The 21,265-nt window shown below is 37.4% G+C and overlaps 1 protein-coding gene across 2 annotated transcripts; it reads left to right on the top strand.

Moving 5' to 3' along the window:
- The first annotated feature begins 5,518 nt into the window (after positions 1–5,518).
- On the top strand, positions 5,519–20,466 carry LOC107672320 (ankyrin repeat, SAM and basic leucine zipper domain-containing protein 1-like). Of its 2 annotated transcripts, none has more exons than XM_016465466.1 (13): positions 5,519–5,717; positions 5,845–5,944; positions 6,029–6,151; positions 7,911–8,025; positions 11,680–11,791; positions 11,928–12,062; positions 12,179–12,300; positions 12,853–12,925; positions 13,352–13,408; positions 13,642–13,754; positions 15,842–15,947; positions 16,743–16,856; positions 19,630–20,466. In XM_016465466.1, the coding sequence occupies exons 1-13, from the start codon at positions 5,610–5,612 to the stop codon at positions 19,789–19,791; spliced, it is 1,440 nt and encodes a 479-aa protein (XP_016320952.1). In that variant the 5' UTR covers positions 5,519–5,609; the 3' UTR covers positions 19,792–20,466. The 2 variants fall into 2 exon arrangements, with proteins under 2 accessions (XP_016320952.1, XP_016320953.1); XM_016465467.1 differs by having other exon boundaries at positions 5,533–5,691.
- Positions 20,467–21,265: the final 799 nt, after the last annotated feature.

Genomic DNA, 21,265 nt, shown 5'->3' with positions numbered 1-21,265 from the left:
TTTATGTGAGAGAAAGGCCTGCAAGACACCCAGCAAAGAGATAGCGGCAAGTGCACAGAAGCTATTGACATCAATGAGTTCCCAGATAAGCCCTGTACACAGGATGCATTGCAATGGTGATATCCATACAAAATGGGCCATACCCAGGATCTATACCAAAAAAAAAAAAAGAAGAAGAAATACAACATGCATAGTATTAAATTTGAGTAATTAATTAAAAACAATAATCTTTATTTATTCATGTGTTTATACATTTATGCCAAAAGCTGACGCCTAGGAGCCTCTGCACATTTACAGTGGTACAAAACATAAGAAAACCATCTCACACATTCCAAGGAAAGGACACTCGAAGTACCCACATTAAACACAGGTGCTAATTGCTTCAGACCACTTACAGAGTGTATCAATATTCAGCACATTGGCTCTACCTTCTTAGGACGTTCCAGAGTTCAGCTACGCTCCCCACTGAAGCATTATGCTAAATTTAATGCTCAGCCAACATGTTAGCAGCAGTATATTCATTTCTAATGGTCAGCCTCTTTACAAATTGGCCATACACACACACTACCGTTTAAAAGTTTGGGGTCTGTCTGATTTATTTTTTGAAAGAAAGAAACACAGTAGAGACTTTCATATTCTTACAATTGATTTCTATTTCAAACAAATGCAGTTCTTTTGAACTTTCTATTCATCACAGAATCCTGAAAAAATGTATCACGATTTCCACAAAAATATTAATCAGCACAAAATGTTTTTAACAATGCTTATTGTTTCTTGAGCACCAAATCAGCATATTAGAATGATTTCTGAAGGATCATGTCACACTGATTCATGTGAGACTTGAGTAATGGCTGCTGAAAATTCAGCTTTGCCATCAAAGGAATCAATTTAATTTTAAATAGAAAATAGTTATTTTAAATTGTAATAATATTTCATAATTATTATTGAATAAATTAAATTAATGCAGCCTTGGTGAGCATTTAAAATAGTTCCTTTATTAAAGAAATCTAACCAACCAAAACTTTTGGATGGTAGTATCTATGCATTTTAAAAACACAATTCTGTAAAATTAGGGCCCAATGTACTGTGTCAATATAAAGGAATTTTTGATTTTTCACAGGTGTGTTGTACAGGTTAAAGACAAAAAAAAACAGAGTATCACAGGAGACCTACCATCCAGTAAACATGAGGGACTTACGTCATTTGCTCATTTTAAACTTGCCTGATCAAATTTGCCCAGGTTGGCTGACATCAGACTGACCAGCTGACCTGTGCTTATCTTGTCCAAAACTCGGCTAGAAAGTTTCAAGGTCTAAGGGTCAAGATTAGGAGAAATTCATGTACTTAATACACTGTTATTTTAATATAATGTTATTTTATTTAATTTTTTGTGCTAGCAATAGATGGCTTAAATTTGATCCATTATTTGAGGAAAGATATTGGCATCAGGGACAAATGATTGTAGACAGAAATAACTAGACACAAACCTTTTTATAGATTATGCTAAAGAGTGCGATTCTGATTTGCATGCCCAGGCGGTGCAGCCCAAACATGGCAGGCTGGAGCAGGAGAAAGCGGGCAGTGAATAGCAAGCCGAGACCAAAGGCAAGAAAGTAACCATTGGCTCGCTCCGGTTCATGGACCGGGTCAAATGATGCAATTATCCGCCCTAAAAGCTGTGGCTGCACTGTTTTTGTAGCCTCCTGAAAAATAGTAAAAGAAGTGGCATCTTCATTTTCAAATTTACAAACGTATAAATACTATTTACAGAAAAACATCAATATAAATTGATGTCCAAAGTATGTGCATACAATAAAAAAAATTAATCAAGTGAGAAGTGGAAGAAAATCTAGCAAGAGGTCAGATGCTGTACGTTCTTCACTGGGAAAGCCATACTGTACTGTTACCTGCAGTACACAACTTGGAACCACACAACTTCATACCAGTGAGCCAACAATATCCACCCATGTGCAAACAAATTAACGAAATATACACTTCATGCATTTGAACTCTCTTGCACTAAGCTGTTGTATTTAGAGATCAACACTCCAATCCAAGAACAAAAAAAAGGCCACAGAAAGAAACTATTTGGACACTTACGCCTATATATAGGAGGAAGCCAAATAACAAAAATGGTCGTATAAAGCATCGTGCCAGTGCTCGTAGTAGACTGGGCTTTTTCCTTCCAGATGCAACTTCTCTGTCCCATTCTCTGTTTAGGGAAAGAAAGAAAACTGAATGGAACAGTTAAACAGCATCCACCCACAATAAAATGGGTATAGTCCACATTGTTTGGTGCACTCCTATAAAACCAAGGTGATTTAGCGAACTTATTAAACAGAGCAAAGAGACCTTGACAAGCTTGGGGAAACGGCAGAGACCGCTCCAACCTGTTAATTGAATAAAAAGTTCCCAGCAGTACTGCACATTAGAGGAATAACAGAAATGCTCATCATCTATCACTCACCAGGAGCCTGGCACTTTAAAAGGTCGCATTTGATGCCCATTAGCAGGGCACTGGCATGGATGTATTGTGGTTTATGTGAGACATGGCATGGAAGGAACTTTACTGGAATGGGCAGGGTGACATTTAAGGGGGTTGCCTACATTTTATTCTTCTTTTCTCCCTTCTTTTGTCAAAAAAACATCACACAAACACCCAAAGGTGTGATATTTGGCTCTAGTGAGTAACAGGAGCTTTGAGGACACTGAAAGTCACAATAGAAACCAAGACTGTGAGCTCTGTTTGAGTCACTTCATTATGTAAATTTGCTCACTTTACAAAAATGTGAGTCAAAGTTCTTTCATTCCAGTTCCGGTTACTGAATGGAGGAGACACTGAGAAAATATACTCAGCAATTAACAACAAAATACAGAGGAAATATCAATATATATTATTTTTAAATATGAAATTGTCCTTAATAAATATTAATAAATAAATGCTCATGCAAATTAAATGGAATGTAACTGGAAATGCAATAAACACATTTCATTCACCAGAATAATGTGGTCTTTTCTATATGAGGGTATATGAATAAATCAATTTTAAATAACATTTTAAAAATCACAAATTAAAGTGTCAGGAAAAGGTAAGAACACAAATACTTACTTCTCCAAACGCTCTGCAAGAATGTCTGCTGCATCTTGACTGGGAGCTTGATAAACATCAGATAGCCTCAGTTTCTCCCTAAAACCCTTTCTCATTATAGGGTTTGTCCACCTGTAAACAGTCAGAACAAACGTTGAAAACTTCAATATTGTGATTTATTTTAATTAAAGTGAACTTTAGTTATTTTTAAGGAGATGTATGCATAGTTATTTTATGATATCGATGATTATGCACAATTCTATAAACACGCTGGAGTAAGAACTTGATTTGATGTTGTTCTTGCACAAACATGTTCTTTTAGAACCCTTAAACACATAAAATTTGAGATTTTTACGATAACTGTGTTATGTAATTCTAAATAACGAAAGCGTTCGAACTGCGCACTGTTGCTATGGTTACCACCTCAGTCGAACCCAACTTCTAGTTGTGAACGTTTACTGCAACCTGCTTGCTCTGGTTAAATTAACTTTTGAACTTTTGAGGTTGTAGAAGCGTTGTTCGAAAACACTGTTTAAAAGTGTTGCCTATGCAGCCTATACACTTGTAAAGCAATAAAAAGAAAAAGACCCCCCTTTCTTTAGGGGGGTCAGAACGAGGTATGAAATGAAACGTGGCCGTTATTTAAATGTTTCTATGAATATATCAGTCATCAGGTGTAGTCTGTGTAGCCTTCACGTGTGAATACACTAGAAAAATGTGAATAAACAAGAAAAATATCTCTGGTAGCCTATTTAAACACACACGTGTCCTAAACACAACATTTTGTTGTTGTTAGTACACACGTGGACACACAGAACATCTAAAACATTTCATATTTTGGTTGCATCTTACCAGAAAAAGTATTTTGAGAGGCAGCTGGCATCCTCCACAGGTGATCTCTGCATCCTAAAAGTACCCCGGGGATGACACGCTTACATCGGGTGTCAGCTTAATGCCTCTCCGCTGAATGAAGTTCTCAGGCGCTGTCCTCCACCGTGCGTACAGTTCAGCACTGATATCGTCGATATTCGCTGCCAGTATTTAGATGATGAGAAGAATTTCTCGTGTCTCCAATCGTTAATGAGAAGTAACTCGCTTATAAAGAGCGCATACTGACAGCAGCGCTGTGATTCAGTGAGAGCAGTGCGCTCTCTCAGCCCCAAATGCCACAGATCCTTTGGACATGTCATCCTCAAACTGTCAGTCTTTTACAGAGATGCTCACGTGTTGCTTCACAAGAGCAAGTGGCGTGTCATCATCAGAGAATTCTCGGGGTGTTTGAGAAAGAACGTCAATACTTTTAACACATGAAAGTCAACTGCAGCTGTTGTTTAATTTCGCACCTTTCCTTATTTCATAATGCTGCCAATAAAAAAAAAAAAAAAAAAATTTAATAGTTAAAATGAATGACAAAAGAGACTGAAAATCTTAACACTGTAAAACAAAATAATAGAAAATAAAAGAGAAGAGTTTGATGTCTAATTTAGAAGAAATGTTGTAGATGCTGCACTATTTCTGTCACTAATCAAATTAGAATATTTGCGACACTGGCCACTTTAATTCCATTGTAAAAAAAAAAAAAAAAGGTCAGATGTTCTTGCTTCCACTGAAGCACAAGATGTTCTTTTTAATTCTTAAATTATTATGGATAACATGATCATTTTTAACCCAAAACTTAAAAAACTTAAGCAAATTTGAATTTGTGGAAACTTGGGCAACCTTGAGTTTATAGCATAATAGCCTACCTATGAAAGATTGAAAATTTTATTATATATATATAACTCAGCAGGCAATTTTGACTCCACTGAGAAAGTTTTAGGTTAGTTACAGCATGCATGAATTCACAAGAGCAGACTTTAGTAAACTGACAGTCTTAACCTTACTGATGTGACTATACATGTTAGTTAAACATATTCTTGCAAATGCTGGAGTGACGTTTATTATGTCCTTGGATAATCAGATTTTTTTTATTTTATTTTGAATCTCATATATGTCCATCCATCCATCCATTCTCTAAACTGCCTGGTCATGGGGACGCCGGAATCTATCCCATTTGTCTCGGGGTGCAGATGGTGCAAGCAAACACCCTGGACACATGGCCAGTCTATCACAGGGCTCATACTTATGTTATATGGTTTTATGTATTTTAATAAAATGAATTGGTTTATCAGTCAATTAGATTAGAATAGATGATCATATATGCAGTAATTATTTAAGTAAAATGTATTTAGCTATAACTTTATTTTGCTTAAACTATCTAGACACTCTGGAATAATCAACAAAATAGCCCATATGCGTCTTTATATCTGAGAAGCAGCAACAGATTACATTCATTGGAAAAACAGAATAAAACTAAACGATAGACATTTTGGAACACGAACTAACGCTTCTCCACTGGTCGTTTCATTAACACACACATGTGGGCGTGGCTTCCGTATACGTCATTACGTCGGTCATCAATAAGAAGTTGCTATTGAAATAAACAGGTGAACAGGAATAGTCCTTATAGTTTACCATAGTCATGTTAAACGAGATTGGACATGCCTTTCCTGCAGGCGATGAAAGTGATGGGAGTAGCGACGAGTGGGACATTGGATATTCTGATAATAACAAAAAACCATGCGCTGAGGTAAAAGAAAAGGTTCTTCTCACGTCCAACAGTCGTGTCGCCCCAGCATTCGGCCATTAGTTTAAGATAGTTATGTACACAAATTATTCGCATGATTAAAAAATCTACATTTTCATCTTGCTGGCAGTTTTCTGAAGCACACCCGAATGGAGAAGATAAAGTATTCACCTTGAAAAGGGCCATTACTACAGGGAATGTCGACCTGTTGCGCGAGCTCTTAGACAGTGGTAAGTGTTTGATTTATAGCGTTTATTTGGGCGACACAAGTCATAAACTTAAAAAAATATGTATATCTCATCGTTATCTATCAGGTCTGGACGTGGAGACACGGCTTGGCTTTGGTTGGACTCCTCTCATGTGCGCTGCCCATGTGGCCCACTACGAGCTCGCTGAACTGCTGCTGGATCATGGTGCAAGTGCAAACTTCAGCAGAGGTAAATCGAGAGGTTTCTCTGTTACCCGAAAGACACACATTTTCTGGAAAGACGCACATAAAACCATTGATATGTGTGTCAGAGCTTCATTTCGAATGATGAAATGGGATATTAGGTGTTTCTGCATACTCACACAAGACAAGGGGCCTGTCCCAATACTTTGCACCACTTGTCTTAATTTCCACCATTTTAAGTTTTCAAATGTTGTGAAAATGCAAGTAAATTTTTTTACAGAGCTTTATTTACACATTTCAATGCTTTGTACTTTAAACCTCCAAATGCATTTTCAGGATTATGTAACAGACAAAACAATAAAATTGTGAAGCCTTAATTTAATTGTGAAATTATAAAAAGCAATTGGAGACGTTTTACAAAATACACATAGAAATCTCTGCTCCAATAAAATGTGCAACACATTTTCTGTTTATTTTTACCACCAAATTATATGTAATATCTAATTAAATGAAAAGCTTTTCTCAGTCTTGTGATTTTGGAGAACATGAGCTCCTGAACATGATGAATGATGGGATATGCTTAGTCTCAAATACTCAAACCACTCTGAAGCGATATTAGGAATAGTGTGGATTTAGCATTTGTCAAGGGCACTGAACTCTGGCATTTGTCAGACCTGGGACAGTCTTGCACACCTGCTTCCTGTCACGTGCAACTGGCCAAGACCGCAAGTGTGGGTTTTTGGGACGGGTTGTTTTTCTGTTATTGGACACTTAAAATAATATAATAAAATATTCAATGCACCCTTGAGAATTTAAAGTCAAAGGTTGAGTTTGACAAGGTAAGAGCAGGTGCTGTCGATCTGATGTTGCACTACATGGCCTTCCTGTGACTCTTGTGGGTTTTTATTGGAGAGGATGGGGTTTTGCATCAGCCACAGGGAAGGAACCCAATGATATCAAATCAAAAGAGTATGGCTAGACTTAATCCTTCAGGGGGAATAGTTTGGTTTTCATTAATACGGTCAACATTGAAGTAGGTTACATTCTTTTGATTTCAACCCACGTGCTAAAGATGATGGAAACCAATTAGAGTTTGCCTTAGTGTCCTTCATCTGCCATTACTTAATGTTCGTGACGCACATGCCGAGCTATCGTAACGTGTCATTAATCTGCTGGTGTGTGTTTGGTTTACACTGGCTCTCTTCATTTTTTTTTTTCAAAATTGAATGCATCTGTTGGTCATGGTGAAATGCCGGCACATGAGCGACTGAAGCGATGTAGACACTTCCACCGTGTCCACCGAGAAGAGTTCCAGAGGGGGTCTCGAACAACTGAAGCTGCGGGCTTAGACAGGAAATAATTAAATGTGAATGCAGCTGCCACTTCCTGGTCTGTGTTCCGCACAGAAGGGGAAGAGTGCAGAAGTGATTGATAATGGCGGTATACAGAGTGTGGTGCTGGCGTCATTGCGTTGGCCCAACACTGGAGCTTTATTTATTTTCCTGCTCCACCGCAGACACAACTAAACTGTGTCTGCATCCTACTCCCAAGAAGACCTGCTCCTGCAGTCTAAACGCAGCTATCATCACAACACACAAACCCCTAACATAGACTGCTCCCGGTCGGATATGTGACCGAAGCACTAGCAGTGTCCAACAACATTAGACCATATGACACTCAACGTGAAGTATGTGCAAACATGTGTATCCTGTGGTTTGAACAATACCACTGCAGAACTTTTTTTGCGTATTATAATTTAATTATGAAGTGGTATGTCTGTGTTTTTCCATAACATCCTTATATAGACCACTATACAGTTCTGATGGCTGCTTGCACAGCAGCGTCTGCCACAGAAGAGATGATCTCCAGGTGTGTGGCTCTGCTGCTCAGTCGCAACGCTGACCCGAATGTCTGCAACAGGTAAGAAAGTCACTTTGCAGGTCAGTTTGGGCTTTTATTGACATGTAGCAACCAGGATGCGCTGTCATACAAAAGTTTTTAGTTACTGATGGCCTTTTTTTATCACTTGAGTGTAAATGTCCAGTAACAGGGGTTACCAAAATAAAAAGCATTCAGCTGGGCCTCGTATAGCTTTTATTAGCCTACCAGTATTATTGATTATGTATCTCCTGTTAGTGTGCATGATTTTCAAAATGAAAGAAATATGCATGAATTTAGTGCAATGGTTCTCAACCAGTGGGACGGAGCCCACTAGAAGGCCTCAGCAAACTTCCAAGAGGGCCTCAAGATGACTTAAAATAGTTGAAAATAAGCCAAAACAACTAAAAAACAAGATGTTACTTATTTTAATTAGCCTTTAGGGTGCTTTCACACTGGCAGTTTAGTTTGAAACAGGACATCGACTTGGGTGCGCACTTGTTCAGCAAGTAAAGTAACCTGCACATGTGTTTCATCCAATAACAATATCATTAGTTCAACAAAGCACTTGTAGAATAGGAGCAAGAGTGAGCATGCAGTGTAATTGTGCAAAGTGAGTACAATCAGGGCAGCAAATGAATGGTTCGCAATCAGCTTTCTCCTCAAAAGAGTCAGTGTGCAAGCCTTCATTCGTTCACTTTGCTGTGCATAACGGCACCAAATTAATTGATAACCCAACATATTCACCCGCGTTCTGTTTTCTGTCATGCTCCATGCACGTTTGTGGTGACGTAAGATTAACGCAAATGCACTAGGGTTCAAAGGAATCAAGTAAATGTGAAACCAGACCAACGCCACGGGGGCATAGGGAACAATCAGACTTGGACTGCAGCAAACATGCCCAGTGTATAAAATTAGTTATCCATTTTAAAAAGACCTCACTGTGGACTTTTATCCTTCATCTCATCTACATGCATCCGGGGTCTAACAACAGATAGTCACCAGCTCTGTCAAGCCCTGTTGATTGAGAGTATGTGAAAAAATTCTCCCAGCAGCTACAAAACATTAACACTGACTAGACAGTGTTTCGAACAACTCTGTGTGGGAGGTGATGTGTACTCAATAGTTTATTGACTAAGGCATTTTTCAGGGCAGCCTCCAGCTGCTTATCATCTGCCACCCAAACCGCTCACATGATCTGGAGTGTCAACAAGCATGTTGTTCACTTGACTGGTGACAAAGTGATTGTGTCCTATCCAGACAAAATATTTAAAGATCGGTAACAAGGAACAGGGAGATGTTGGCAAGTGATGGGCCTGTCAAACATTCATCCTCTTCCTCTGCTCTCCCTAGTGCTCCACACATAACTTACAATGTGCAGCAGCTGCATTTCCCTAAATCTTTTTGTTAACAAATACAGTATGCTTAGACTAAGCAAGACATCATTTGGGAAGAGGGTCTGTTTCAGATTAGTTGAGATTCATTATTTGAAAATTGCTGAGATGAAAATTTTACATTTGGTTTCCATTCTCTTTCACACGTGAAATCACAGGCCTATTATTAATGTTTAAATGCCTCATTATGATTATATAATTTAATCAAGTATATAATTATAAGAAATTAATGGGGCTGCACAATTAATCAAAATAAAAGTGAAATCTCAATATGTCTTAGTGCATTTATCAAATCAAAGGTTGCTATTTAAATAATTACATAGTCTGTTGCACAGAGTGAAGCGCAGCCATGTGTTAATTTACATGAATTCAAGAAGTTTAAAGCATTTCGCCAAAATAAAAGCTCGAGGATTTGAAATCAGGTTGAAGGTTTGAATGTTTGAAAGGGCCCAGTGACCTTACAGAAAGCATGTTTTGCTGAGCATGCAAGTCTTCTGCAACTGCCTCTTCCGTTCTTTCATGTAGTTTATTTGATGATGTGCCCAGTGAGGCTTTTGAGCAGCCATTGCTGACAAGCATATGTTGTTCCAAATGATTCTGATTTCAAACATCAGCTTAGTTATTGTTGCATTTATATGAGAAGCATTTATAGCAGCTTCTTGCTACTCCCATTGATGTAAATACTGAAAAATTATTGCTTTACCCATAGGATAAACCCTGTTTACAGCAATTGGGATCTTGTTTTATTGATTCAATAAGCTTTCTTATTGCTCCCCTTGGTTTTGGTAGAAGGACATGCTGGGAAAATGCATTTAAGACTGCACACATTTGTTACAAATACAGTCACTGAAGGGGAAATGCGTAGATAGCGAGGAGATAATGTCAAGATGAAGAATGATGGTGCCCTTGCTCACCTGTGTCTGATGTTGTGGAGTTCAGTTCACCACCGTCACATTCTCTGGGAAATGCCACCCAGGTTGATTAATAGCGTCAGGATTTTCCCATAGATTTATGGTGTGATGTTTGACACTGTGATCTTTAGATAGAACTGTATATTTACGACAGTGACACAACCTCTGAACGCAGACAACTTGAAAGTTCCTTCTTTTTTTTTTTTTTTTTACAGGCGATCGATATTCCCAAGCAAGGTGTAAAATGTTTTTGTCTTTGTTTACTTTGGTGCCGTAGTGTTCTTTATGGTGATTTGATTATTCTGAATGGAGTTTCGATTTAAGGTGATTTACAAACAGGGGCGTCATGTGCCTGTGTTTATGAGGGGGCTTCAATGGATGTCCAGCTCACTTGGTGCCCTAAGCAAGATATCAGACATAACTAAGTTTTGTTTTAGTAGTTCTTTATGAGTAATTGTAACTGTAAGGTGTGTTAGCCTAGAGGTACAGTTTTTGTTTATCATGCGAAATGATTTCAAATTGTGATTAAAATACAATATAAAGTTATTTTTGTAATGAACCAAGATAAATTATTAAACTTGACAGTTAGTAATGCACTTTCTCATTGAATGAAGTATCCCCCCCCCCACAAGATTCAGGATTATTATTTTTAACTAAAACCATAAAATACTTACCGTTTTTTTAAATAAAATACGTTAACTCAAATAAAATGTCTTGCCGAGGCAACACTTGTAATTTTCATTCAGTTTAACTTGATGTGCTAAAATTGCTACAAAAATTGAAATAAACACTATATGAACATAATGGGGAAAAAATGAATAAAAAACAAACAAACAACAATATGACTAAAACTTAAATTAAAATGAAACTGGTCATTTCAAAATATATATAAAAAAACTATTAATAGTATCTCGATGTCACTAAAATAACACTGACTACAATTTGTGCAAATTAATTATTAAAAAGTTTTGGACGTTGCATTCAAAACTTGCTTGGTTCAACAAATCTGAGAGGTCATGTTGTTTACAGATATATTTAGAAGGTGTAAAGTAAGTGACAAGCTTGAATTTCTGTGCCGTCTGAAACTCACAAGCGTTTTATTTATTTCAGATATTGTTTTCGTGAAACTGCCAGAACACTCTGTATTGTACTTTAAGATGGTGACTATGGCAAAAAACACCAATGGTGCAAGTCACTAGGCTTAGATTATCACTATTAAAGTTTTGCTTTGTTTGCTTCTGTCAATTCCATCTCAGTTTAATGCAATAAATGACTCATGTTAAATATAAATGTGTCAGAGAACATAACCCCTGTATGTGATTTATTGCCATCAGCATGATCACAGTAACATCAGGCAGTTCTGTTGTGTCTTGTTTTGTGCCCTTGCTCAGGAGCAGTATGACGTGTCTGATGCTGGCAGCCAGAGATGGCTATTGTCAGGTGATTAATTTGCTGGTTTCACATGGAGCGGAGCTGAACTTTCAGAATGATAATGGACTTACGGTAAGATCATCAATATAAGGAGTTAATTAACAAAGTTGTTTTTACCTGCATTTTATCATATTCATTGTCTGTTTGTATCTATTATTATATTATATGCGTTCTCACTTCACACTTTAATATTATTCTGATTGAGCAGGCCCTCATAATAGCAGTGCAATATGGACGTGAAGTGGCCGTGTTGAAACTGCTTCAACTAGGAGCGGATAAGTTCATCAAAACCAAAATGGGGAAGATGGCAGCTGACATGGCTAAAATGTCCAGTTACCCTGAGGTAGATCACCTCTGTATCTGAAGTGATCTCCAATGTCAAAGAAATCATAGAAATGTTATTTTAAAATTTACTTTTGGGCTTGACAATGAGAAATATTAAAATCATTGCTCTTTCAGATCTCCAGGATCCTTAGTTCTACAGAGCTCTCTACTGTAAATGTCAGTGCACCCTCCAAAGCTGAGGCACTGTATAAATTTCTCAATCACAACGCTGATCTTTCCTCTGCCTGCAAAGAGAGGTGAGCCTCTGTGTCTGTGACTTGGCTTGTAACGCCCTCTAGTGGTGACTGAAAATGAAAATAAATCCTTTTATTTTGAAAGAAAGACATGGTACACAAGATTTCCATTTCAAACTGAATGCTGCTCATTTGTACTTTCTATTCATCAGAAAATCTGTGTTTAGAACTTGATAAGAAATGTTTCTTGAGCAGTAAATCGGCATATTAGAATGATTTCTGAAGGATCATGTGACACTAACGACTGGAGTAATGGCTTCTGAAAATTCAGCTTTGCTATCACAGGAATAAATTACATTTTATAATATATTAAAATAGAAAACAGTTTTAAATTGTAATATTTTACTGTGATTTTGATCAAATAAATGCAGCCTTGTGAGCATAAGAGAAAAAATATTTGAGCGGTATATGTAATTAAATATACAGATGTATAGCAGTCATATGCTGGTCCTCACTATAAAATATATTTAATCGTTTTACAAGTCAGCATGAAAGCAGCTAGGCTCAAATATCAATATTGTAAATGTGGGTTCATTCTTTTGTTTGACCTAACAGTTCCTCTAAGCTGAGTGATATTGAACTTCTGCTGCATGGTCTGAATCTGGATCATCTCTCGGACATCATGGTGGTGAGCCAGTCGATTTATTTTACTGTTGCACTAAAACAAATGTTTACTGTAATGCACTTACAATAGAAGCCTATGGGGCCAGTGTTCCAGAAGCGTTAAGGTTATATTTTTGTTAACATATTTTCATTAATTATTTATTCAAATGTTTATTAGTTGATCTGTGAAATTGTTCAAATTGTCCTTTTGTCCCTTGGGAATAGTTTTTTAGATTATTTAATTTAGGGTTTGTGTTACCACCACAATTCCTGTGGATGAAGTTTGTTTTTAACATTTGTTCGACTGCAATGTATGATTGCCCAATAGACCTTCATTGTAAATGAACTGCAATGTTGATTTACCTGCATTTTATGAGGTAATTACTATTGTCTCTATTGAATATTCCTTCTCCAGTGTCTCTTACACCTCTGTTTCTTTTTTTACTGGAAGGAAAATGACGTCACTTGGAGTGACCTGTTGATCATGGAGAAGGGGGACTTGGAAAAGGTATGTAAATCATGTCTTTTTAATAGATGAGAAGATTTAAAAAAACACTAATTTTGTGCAAAACAAACATTTGTTTTCTGAGTTAATGGCTAAAATTATACTGAATTGGATACTTTTTGGATGAATATACATATTTTTAGATATTAGATAGATATACATCTAAAAAAACTAAATATATTGTATCTTGCGTAAAATGTTGGTTTACAAGGATAAATCAGCTCTCTTTCTCTTAGATTGGCGTAACTAATCCTGAGGATCTAAAGAAGATTCTCAGCACAATGGAGCTGATGCACCTTGATAAAGTAGATCTGGATACCCTGACGCCTCTTAATAACATAGACAGCGGGTAAAGCTCACTTAGCCTCAAGCTAATCTAAACTTTATTGTATGTTTATTATGTATCCACATCATATCCAAACCATATTTGTTCATTCATCATTAGTGCTATGAACCGTTTCCCATGCTGGTAACAGTCTGCAGTGCAGCTAAAGCACTACAGAACTCATAGCAGTACAACAGTGTCTTGACAAGGCTTCCATGTAAGCCTGTCTTAATGGTTTAAGCTCTAGTAATGATTTATAAGGTGAGAAATTAACTAGTGCCGTTTCTGCATGCACCGGGCTCTGACGGATGATGGCGAGGAGTGGCATGGCGTGGCGTGGCGGCCATGTTTGACTTTAAAGTCCACACTTAATGAATCTAATCAATCTGTAATTTCTTTATTCAATGTCAAGGAGGTACAGAGAGGGCAGACAGACACTCAGTAAATTGTGCAGTTAAATCCTCTTCTGATAGGTGCTCCATAAACACACATTAAAAGGATATAGAGTTACAGTGAAATTCATTGCCACAGGTGATTTCCTGCCTAATGGGATGTATGTAAACATAAGCACTGCTGTTTTCACAAGAGTTCATAAGTTGTTTCCGGAAGATAACTCTGTGTAGCTTTGATATTTTTAGGACAAAAAAGATACAATAAGATTATTAGTCTATTAAACTGTTATTATTTTGGTTGGCTGGATTATTTAAATGGGTCATATGATGCTGCTAAAAATAACATTATTTGGTGTACTTCCCACATAGTGAGGTAGATATGTGGGGGCGTGTTAGAACAAGCCATTTTAGGTAGGTGTGGCTGACTCTTAACTTTTATGAAGAACATCTCTTTGGATTTGAGACTTTAGTCTTTGCAACTTTACAGATCTTCTTTATGCACCAAGAGCTTGTAACACTCCAAAGAGAAAGGAAAAATTGAAATCGCATCATATGACCCCTTTAAAATGTATCAACTGTGAATGTGACCTGATGATGGAAAATGATGGATCTGCTCATGGTGCCTGTTGGTACGGTGGCATTAACCCGGTGGCACTTAGTCATCCACAAAAGCCCATCACTCATTCAGTCATAGAAAAACTAACAAAGTGACGATCAGAGCCCATCTCTCCGTCCTGGAGGAGATAGTAACTCCACAGTGTCTGACAGTGTTTACCACAGGCTCTGACAGAGTGTTAGGAGAAGAAAACGGCTGCTTGGGGAAATGTTAAGATAACACCATCAACATCACGTGGTATGTGTGAGCCATTACAGGAGTTTGAAATTGTAAGTGATGGCAGAAGTGCGCCAAGAATGCTGTCACCAAATCAAGTGATACCATTGGTCATTTAAGAAATATCTGCTTCAGCTTTCAATGTTTGGGATTTTAGGATAAAGAGAACTGAAGGAAATATTTAATGAAACAATGGTATCACTTGGTTGATACCATTGGGTGATAGAACGATCGATAGAGAGATAGATAGATATACTGTAACAGATTTTATAAAATTTTTCTTACACATGGTTTATGATTCTTACATATTTTGTTCATCAAGATAATCTTCACAAATGAACAACTTTTTCTGAATTTTTAAGCCTAATTACAATTGGTAGAAGTAAAAAGCTAATATGCTATAAACAAACTACATCACGGTTGCATGAATTCAATGTCACCATCACTAAGCTTCTGAAAAAAAAAAAGTTAAAATAGTTCACAAAAGTGTGATTTATAAACAAAATCAGGCTGTGTAGAGGAGTTTTACCTGTTCGGTTTGATGACTTTTAATGCCCCTGACAACCTTTGAACTAGTTGTTAGCAACTGCGTTTTTTCAAAATGAGTATAAAAGCTTTAAAAATAAAAAGCACAAGGGCGAATTACTGATGGATTTTATGTCATAGAATAAAATGTAAAAGTGTCTTAAGCTTGTGTTATTTCAGGCATTTAACCAAAAACCCATCAGGGCGATGCGAAGTGCTAAAATGCTCATTTCCGGGTTTTGGCCTACAAATATGTCATCCCTGGCTGCAGCACTCTAGAGGAAGTAGAAAGTTTATTTGATTACTTCGTAAGTTCATGAACAAAGGTTGTCTTTTGATAAATGTTTTCTTCTTTTTCTCAGGAGGGAAGATTTCCTTAATTTTCTGATCAGTCTGAAACAGCAGTGCTGTTACTTGACAGAAACCTTACAGGATGTCATCAGCAGATTCCCACGTAGCCCCTCTGAGGTTCGTTGTGTACTTTAAGTGTCTGCGTCCTGTGTAAAACATGACCAATTAGAAGTATTCCTGTCTGTTTCTTTAGTCTCGTGTAGCCAGGCTTCTGATTTGTGGAAGTCTGGTCTACATTGCTTTTTATTCCACCCACTTAGAAAGAAAGAGAATATCTGACTGACATGTAAAGCAACCAACAATAGTTATTTTTGTTTTTATGTGCGGTTTAGGAGTGGATCTGAAATAAATAAATAAAAAACAATTAAAATAACGGTACATTAGCCAAATGTTTGTACACAAAACACTGTAAAAATAGGAAAAATGTATAGACATGGTCAAAATCAACAAAAAGAGAGGGTTTTTTGTGTGTGTGTGTTCCATGGCGAGAAAAAAATAGAATTTGAAGAACATTATGGATGGTCATTTTAAAGCAAATAATGCTCAAAAAGGTGTGACTAGACTGGACTGCCCAATATTTGTGAATGACTGATCTCTGCCACAATGTTTTAAACCAACATTTTTACCAACAATAATAATGCAACCTTACTTTCAAAATGGTTTCATCTGTCAAAAAACTCTAATGGGCCATATGCTTACATCAGTTTAAATGTGCATGGCCTCTTAAGAGTGACTTCTCCAAATGCCTGAAATTATCCATGATTACAGCCTTGAATAAATGGGAACAAATTATTCCATTGTATTTTAAACCTTCAAGTCATTTTCAGCATTTTCAACTGAAGTGGTAGTAAGCAGACAGCTATTGTATCTAATGTTTTGTGCCTGCTTGTTTGTGATGCCTTTGTTTGACAGGTTGTTCTTACATGTGATCCCAAGAAAGAGGCTCAAGCCCTTTGCACCGAGCTAGTAACTCAGACAGGAGACCTCCAGAAAGAGATTCTCTGTCTTAAGACCCTGCTCAGCAAGGTCAGTCATGTCCACATTCCTTCATGTCCTCATCTTTCTTCTCTGATGCTTCTATTTACAATAGTTTTGTCTAGTAAAAATACTGAGACCAACAGGGGCAGCCGTTTCATCCCACTTAGATGTTCCTATAGTCTCTTTCATGATGATGAAGGGTAATCAGTTGTGAACAAATAAATTGAGTATGTTATCCGCTAGCACATTCCAGGGAAACTCTCATCAATCTTCAATGTGGAATTAGTTTAACCAGATGTGTTTGGAGCTTGCTGTAGCTCCTGGTGTTTTCAAAGCATTCAGCATTTGATTGTGGCAACCCATCTGAATAGAATCCTAATATAGAATGCTTTCTCAGGTAGTGTGTTGTCTTGTCATAAGAAACATTCCACTACACCAGCGGTGGCGAACTCCGGTCCTGGAGAGCCGCAATAGCTCCAACCCTAATTAAAACTCACCTGCCTGTAGCTTTCTAGTAACCCTTCAGACCTTGATTAGCTTGTTCAGGTGTGTTTGATTAGGGTTGAAGCAAAACTCTGCAGGGCTGCGGCTCTCCAGGACCGACGTTCGCCACCCCTGCACTACACCATAACTGTAAGTGTAAGGTGTTCCTGTGGCTCAGTGGTAGAGCATTACGTTAGCAGCGCAAAAGGTCGTGGGTTCAATTCCCAGGGAACACACATACTGGTAAAAAATGTATAGCCTGAATGCACTGCAAGTCGCTTTGGATAAAAGCGTCTGCTAAATGCATAAATTATTATTATAACTGATACTCATGCTGCAACACATGTGAAATACTGGATTTTGGGAGAGTTTTTCCAGTGGAATATAGAGGCAAATTAACTCACCCTCTGGCCACCGAGATGTAGGTGAGTTTGATTCTTCATTGAAAAACAGATTTGGAGAAATTTAGCATTACATCACTTGCTCACCTGTGGATCCTCTGCAGTGAATGGGTGCCGTCAGAATGAGAGTTCAAATAGCTGATAAAAAAAATCACAATACACAAGTGATAAGTTTTTTACAAGACTTCAGTCCATCAGTTAACGTCATGTGAAGCTAAAAGCTGTGAGTTTGTAAAAAAACAAATCCATAAAGACGTTTTTAACTTAAAGTCCCCATGAAATCAAAATTTACATTTTGTGGGTGTTAGTATTAATATGTTAGTCTTAAGGTTATATATAAGGCAGTGTGCTCCAAAACAGTGACAAAATTCACATTTAGAAGATATAAGCATTCAAAGCTTTCAGTTCGTCACTTCCGACAAAACGTCTCAATGATTTTTTTTGACGTCACATCGTACTTCAGCTTCTCATCAAACTTTCTGTCCAATCCTCGAGATTATTTTGGAAGGATTTGGAATTCTTTATTAACAGAAAAATAGAGTGTATGATAGAAATTTGTATATTTGATGTACTTTTTTATACAGAAAACGAAAATTTGAATTGTAAAGAACAACATATTATACATTTATTTTGTTAGGAAAATTCCATATACATAAGAAGAAGTGGGCTCAATGTAAACCAAATTTTGCACATTTTATAAATGACTTTAAATTATATGTAAATCTCTTAGAACAAACAAAAAACAAAAAAAGCATTGAAAACATGTAATGCTCTGAAAGCATTAACCTTTGTAATTTTCTTCCTTTTTTTTTTTTTTTCCTCTGGCAGCTAATAATGTTAATTTTATCATGTAAATATGTAATACCTCATGTTCTTGTGGCATTGAATTAATAAAGCATTAAAACCAAAAAAAACTTTGTCCAGGCAGTGTGCTCCAAAACAGTGACAAAATTCGCATTTAGAAGATATAAGCATTCAAAGCTTGCAGTTCGTCACTTCTGCCAAAACGGCTCAACGATTTTTTTGATGTCACATCATACTTCAGCTTCTCATCAAACTTTCTGTCCAATCAAATGCTCTCTAGAATCAGAAGCGCCCGCCCCCTACACTATAAAATAGACGCTGAAGCCGCGGCTGAATTCGTCACTTGTCCACAGAATTAGTATTTTCTGTACAGTGAATGGCACGTAGTGCACTATATAGGGGACAGGGAACGATTCAAACAGTGTAAATATGCTTTCCATTGAGGAAAAAAGAAGTCTGGTTTCGCGCTGTGTCACGCTAACCACCGCACACACACTCTGCTCCGGTCCAGAGACACGATAGCACGGAGCGGATCACATGCGCGAGTCGGCGCAGACCACAAAATGTATAGGAGCTAACGTTAATTGAATTCTACACAGAATGCTATATTTTATAGCAATATAGATGAGATTGTGGCTGGCCATACCCTGTTCAAATGCGGCTTTACGGAGCTCAACGGCTCTGAACGGCTCTAGCCTAAGCTGTGATATAAACGAACGCTATTGGCTATTTTAAAAAGGGGCGGGGCTGCTTGATATGTCCCGCCCGTCTTCCTGTTTCAGTTAAAATGACGTCAACACGTAGAGTAACGCTGCGTGTTTCTAAGCATTTCAGGGGACCTTTAAAGCCGTTGCTTCTGGTTAAAATAAAAGTCGTGTGATTTACTTGTGGATTACTGTGATATTTTTATCAGCTGTTTGGAATCCCATTTTGACAGCACCCATTCACTGCAGAGGATCCATCGATGAGCAAGTGATACAATGCTAAATTTCTCCAAATCTGTTCTGCTGAAGTGCTCTATCAAATCCCAAAAGCAAACAACATATGGTACTAATATACATGGTGCTACACATATACATAGTGTGCTCTAATAATAAAAATGTATCCTCTTTTAACTCTTCATTTCTCTTTAGGTGGATCACACAGAATACAACTTTAAGCTTCGTCAACCAGTCTCCAATAATGGCCAGGGAGGAAAGCCCCACAAGAGGTTTGCTGCTGTGTTTGGACTTGGATTGCTTGGAGCAGGGCTTCTATTTGTGCTGTCACAATCAAAAAAACTGAACTATTTTTGAGAATATGTATTTCCATGATGTATGTATTTTAAGTTGTTACCTCAATATTTTATTAATAATTGTATGTTCTAGATTTATGTTAAGAATATGTTACAATCATCCTTTTTGTGGTGCTATTCTAGACTGTTATTCAAGTAAATCTGTTAAATGTTCTTTTGGTTTTTCAGACAATGCACTTCATCATAAACTTTTCCCAAACCACAACGTCATCCTTTTTTTTGCTTTGTGTGTAATAACTGTAGTCAACTTCTATTACAGCGGCATCTGCCGGTCAGAGCTGGCCAGCTAGCACTTTGTGTTTGGGAAATTCTGCTTTGATTTTGCTGGGTGGCCCAAAAAGTAAAGCCATTGCCAGTTGCTGTCTGTGGTGCTGAAATGTCATTTCCGGGTGCAGGACCCCCTTACACCTAATTTCATGATGAAAGCTGGTTGCTTGATCAGTCATCTTCAGTTACTTTGAACAATTACTTATTACATGTTCATTTTCGGACTTGAGGGGACAATGAAATGTAATAGGGCATGTGTGAGCCATTTCCTGAAAGCCCTGTTCTGAGTATGTTGGATGATTATGAGCAGCAAAAAAATGGCAGCTCTATTATCTCTTTAATTTCTTTTGGTTGAATGCGTTGTAGATTTATTATGTAAGCAAAAGTTAGGCCAATTAAAATGCATTTGAAAGAGCCACTTGGATTGATATGTTCTGCTAGCTGACTCTCACTGGAGAAAGATGAGAGATATATATGAACTAGTCCTCCAAGGTGCTGTAACAATGTCAAGTATATGTTCGGTATGAGTTCAAACATTTTTCACAATGTCGGAATTGCTTGTGGGAATGTCAAACCGTTTCTACAAGTTAAAATCTTGGTCTATAAATCTTGTAGAGATCTCTGATTTTTGGACTGTTTTCCAACACTGTTCTGGATTCTCACTGCTGTTGACTTTGTAATACTGTGTATTCTTTATGTATGTAGCCTATTCTTATTGTTCTGCAGCATTCATGAGGACGTTTTTAAACGATTACAGGTTAATCAGAGTGCTCCTATGTATAAGCTAGGCAAAGTAATTCGCCTTAGAGAAAATAAAATCTATTTAAATTCCACCATATTACCGATGACAAGTCTTCTCCACGCTCTCGCGACCGCGCCTTTTCTACGGAGATCACGAGAAGAATCCGGTTTTCCTAATAGCCTAATCTTGGTTCCCATCGGTAGAAAGGACCTCACAATACAGGAAGGCGGACATATTAATTCTTTCACCTAAACTGGTGATCAAAGATAGAGGAAATTCTGTGCGACAATTGAACAGTTCGTGGAAAGTTCAAAAGAATGTGATAATCCAATCTCAATGCACATCATCAAGAGCAGAGCATGTTTGTTGAGAAGACAGATTGAGAAGTGTTTGTGCTTTCAGTCAATTAAGCCTTATTTTTTAAGAAAATACCTTTTCGAGAAATTCTACGGAGATTAAAAATAAT

The sequence above is a fragment of the Sinocyclocheilus anshuiensis genome, unplaced genomic scaffold (assembly GCF_001515605.1).
Source record: "Sinocyclocheilus anshuiensis isolate Anshui unplaced genomic scaffold, SAMN03320099.WGS_v1.1 scaffold997, whole genome shotgun sequence".
Taxonomy (NCBI): Eukaryota; Metazoa; Chordata; class Actinopteri; order Cypriniformes; family Cyprinidae; genus Sinocyclocheilus; species Sinocyclocheilus anshuiensis.
This window is presented reverse-complemented; position numbering and strand designations above follow the sequence as displayed.

Excerpts from the sequence above, each read along its gene's own strand:
- LOC107672320 (XM_016465466.1), top strand. The coding sequence starts at position 5,610 with ATGTTAAACGAGATTGGACATGCCTTTCCTGCAGGCGATGAAAGTGAT. Across the intron at positions 8,026-11,679 it reads GACCCGAATGTCTGCAACAG|GAGCAGTATGACGTGTCTGA; the intron begins GTAAGAAAGTCA and ends GCCCTTGCTCAG. Across the intron at positions 11,792-11,927 it reads AGAATGATAATGGACTTACG|GCCCTCATAATAGCAGTGCA; the intron begins GTAAGATCATCA and ends CTGATTGAGCAG.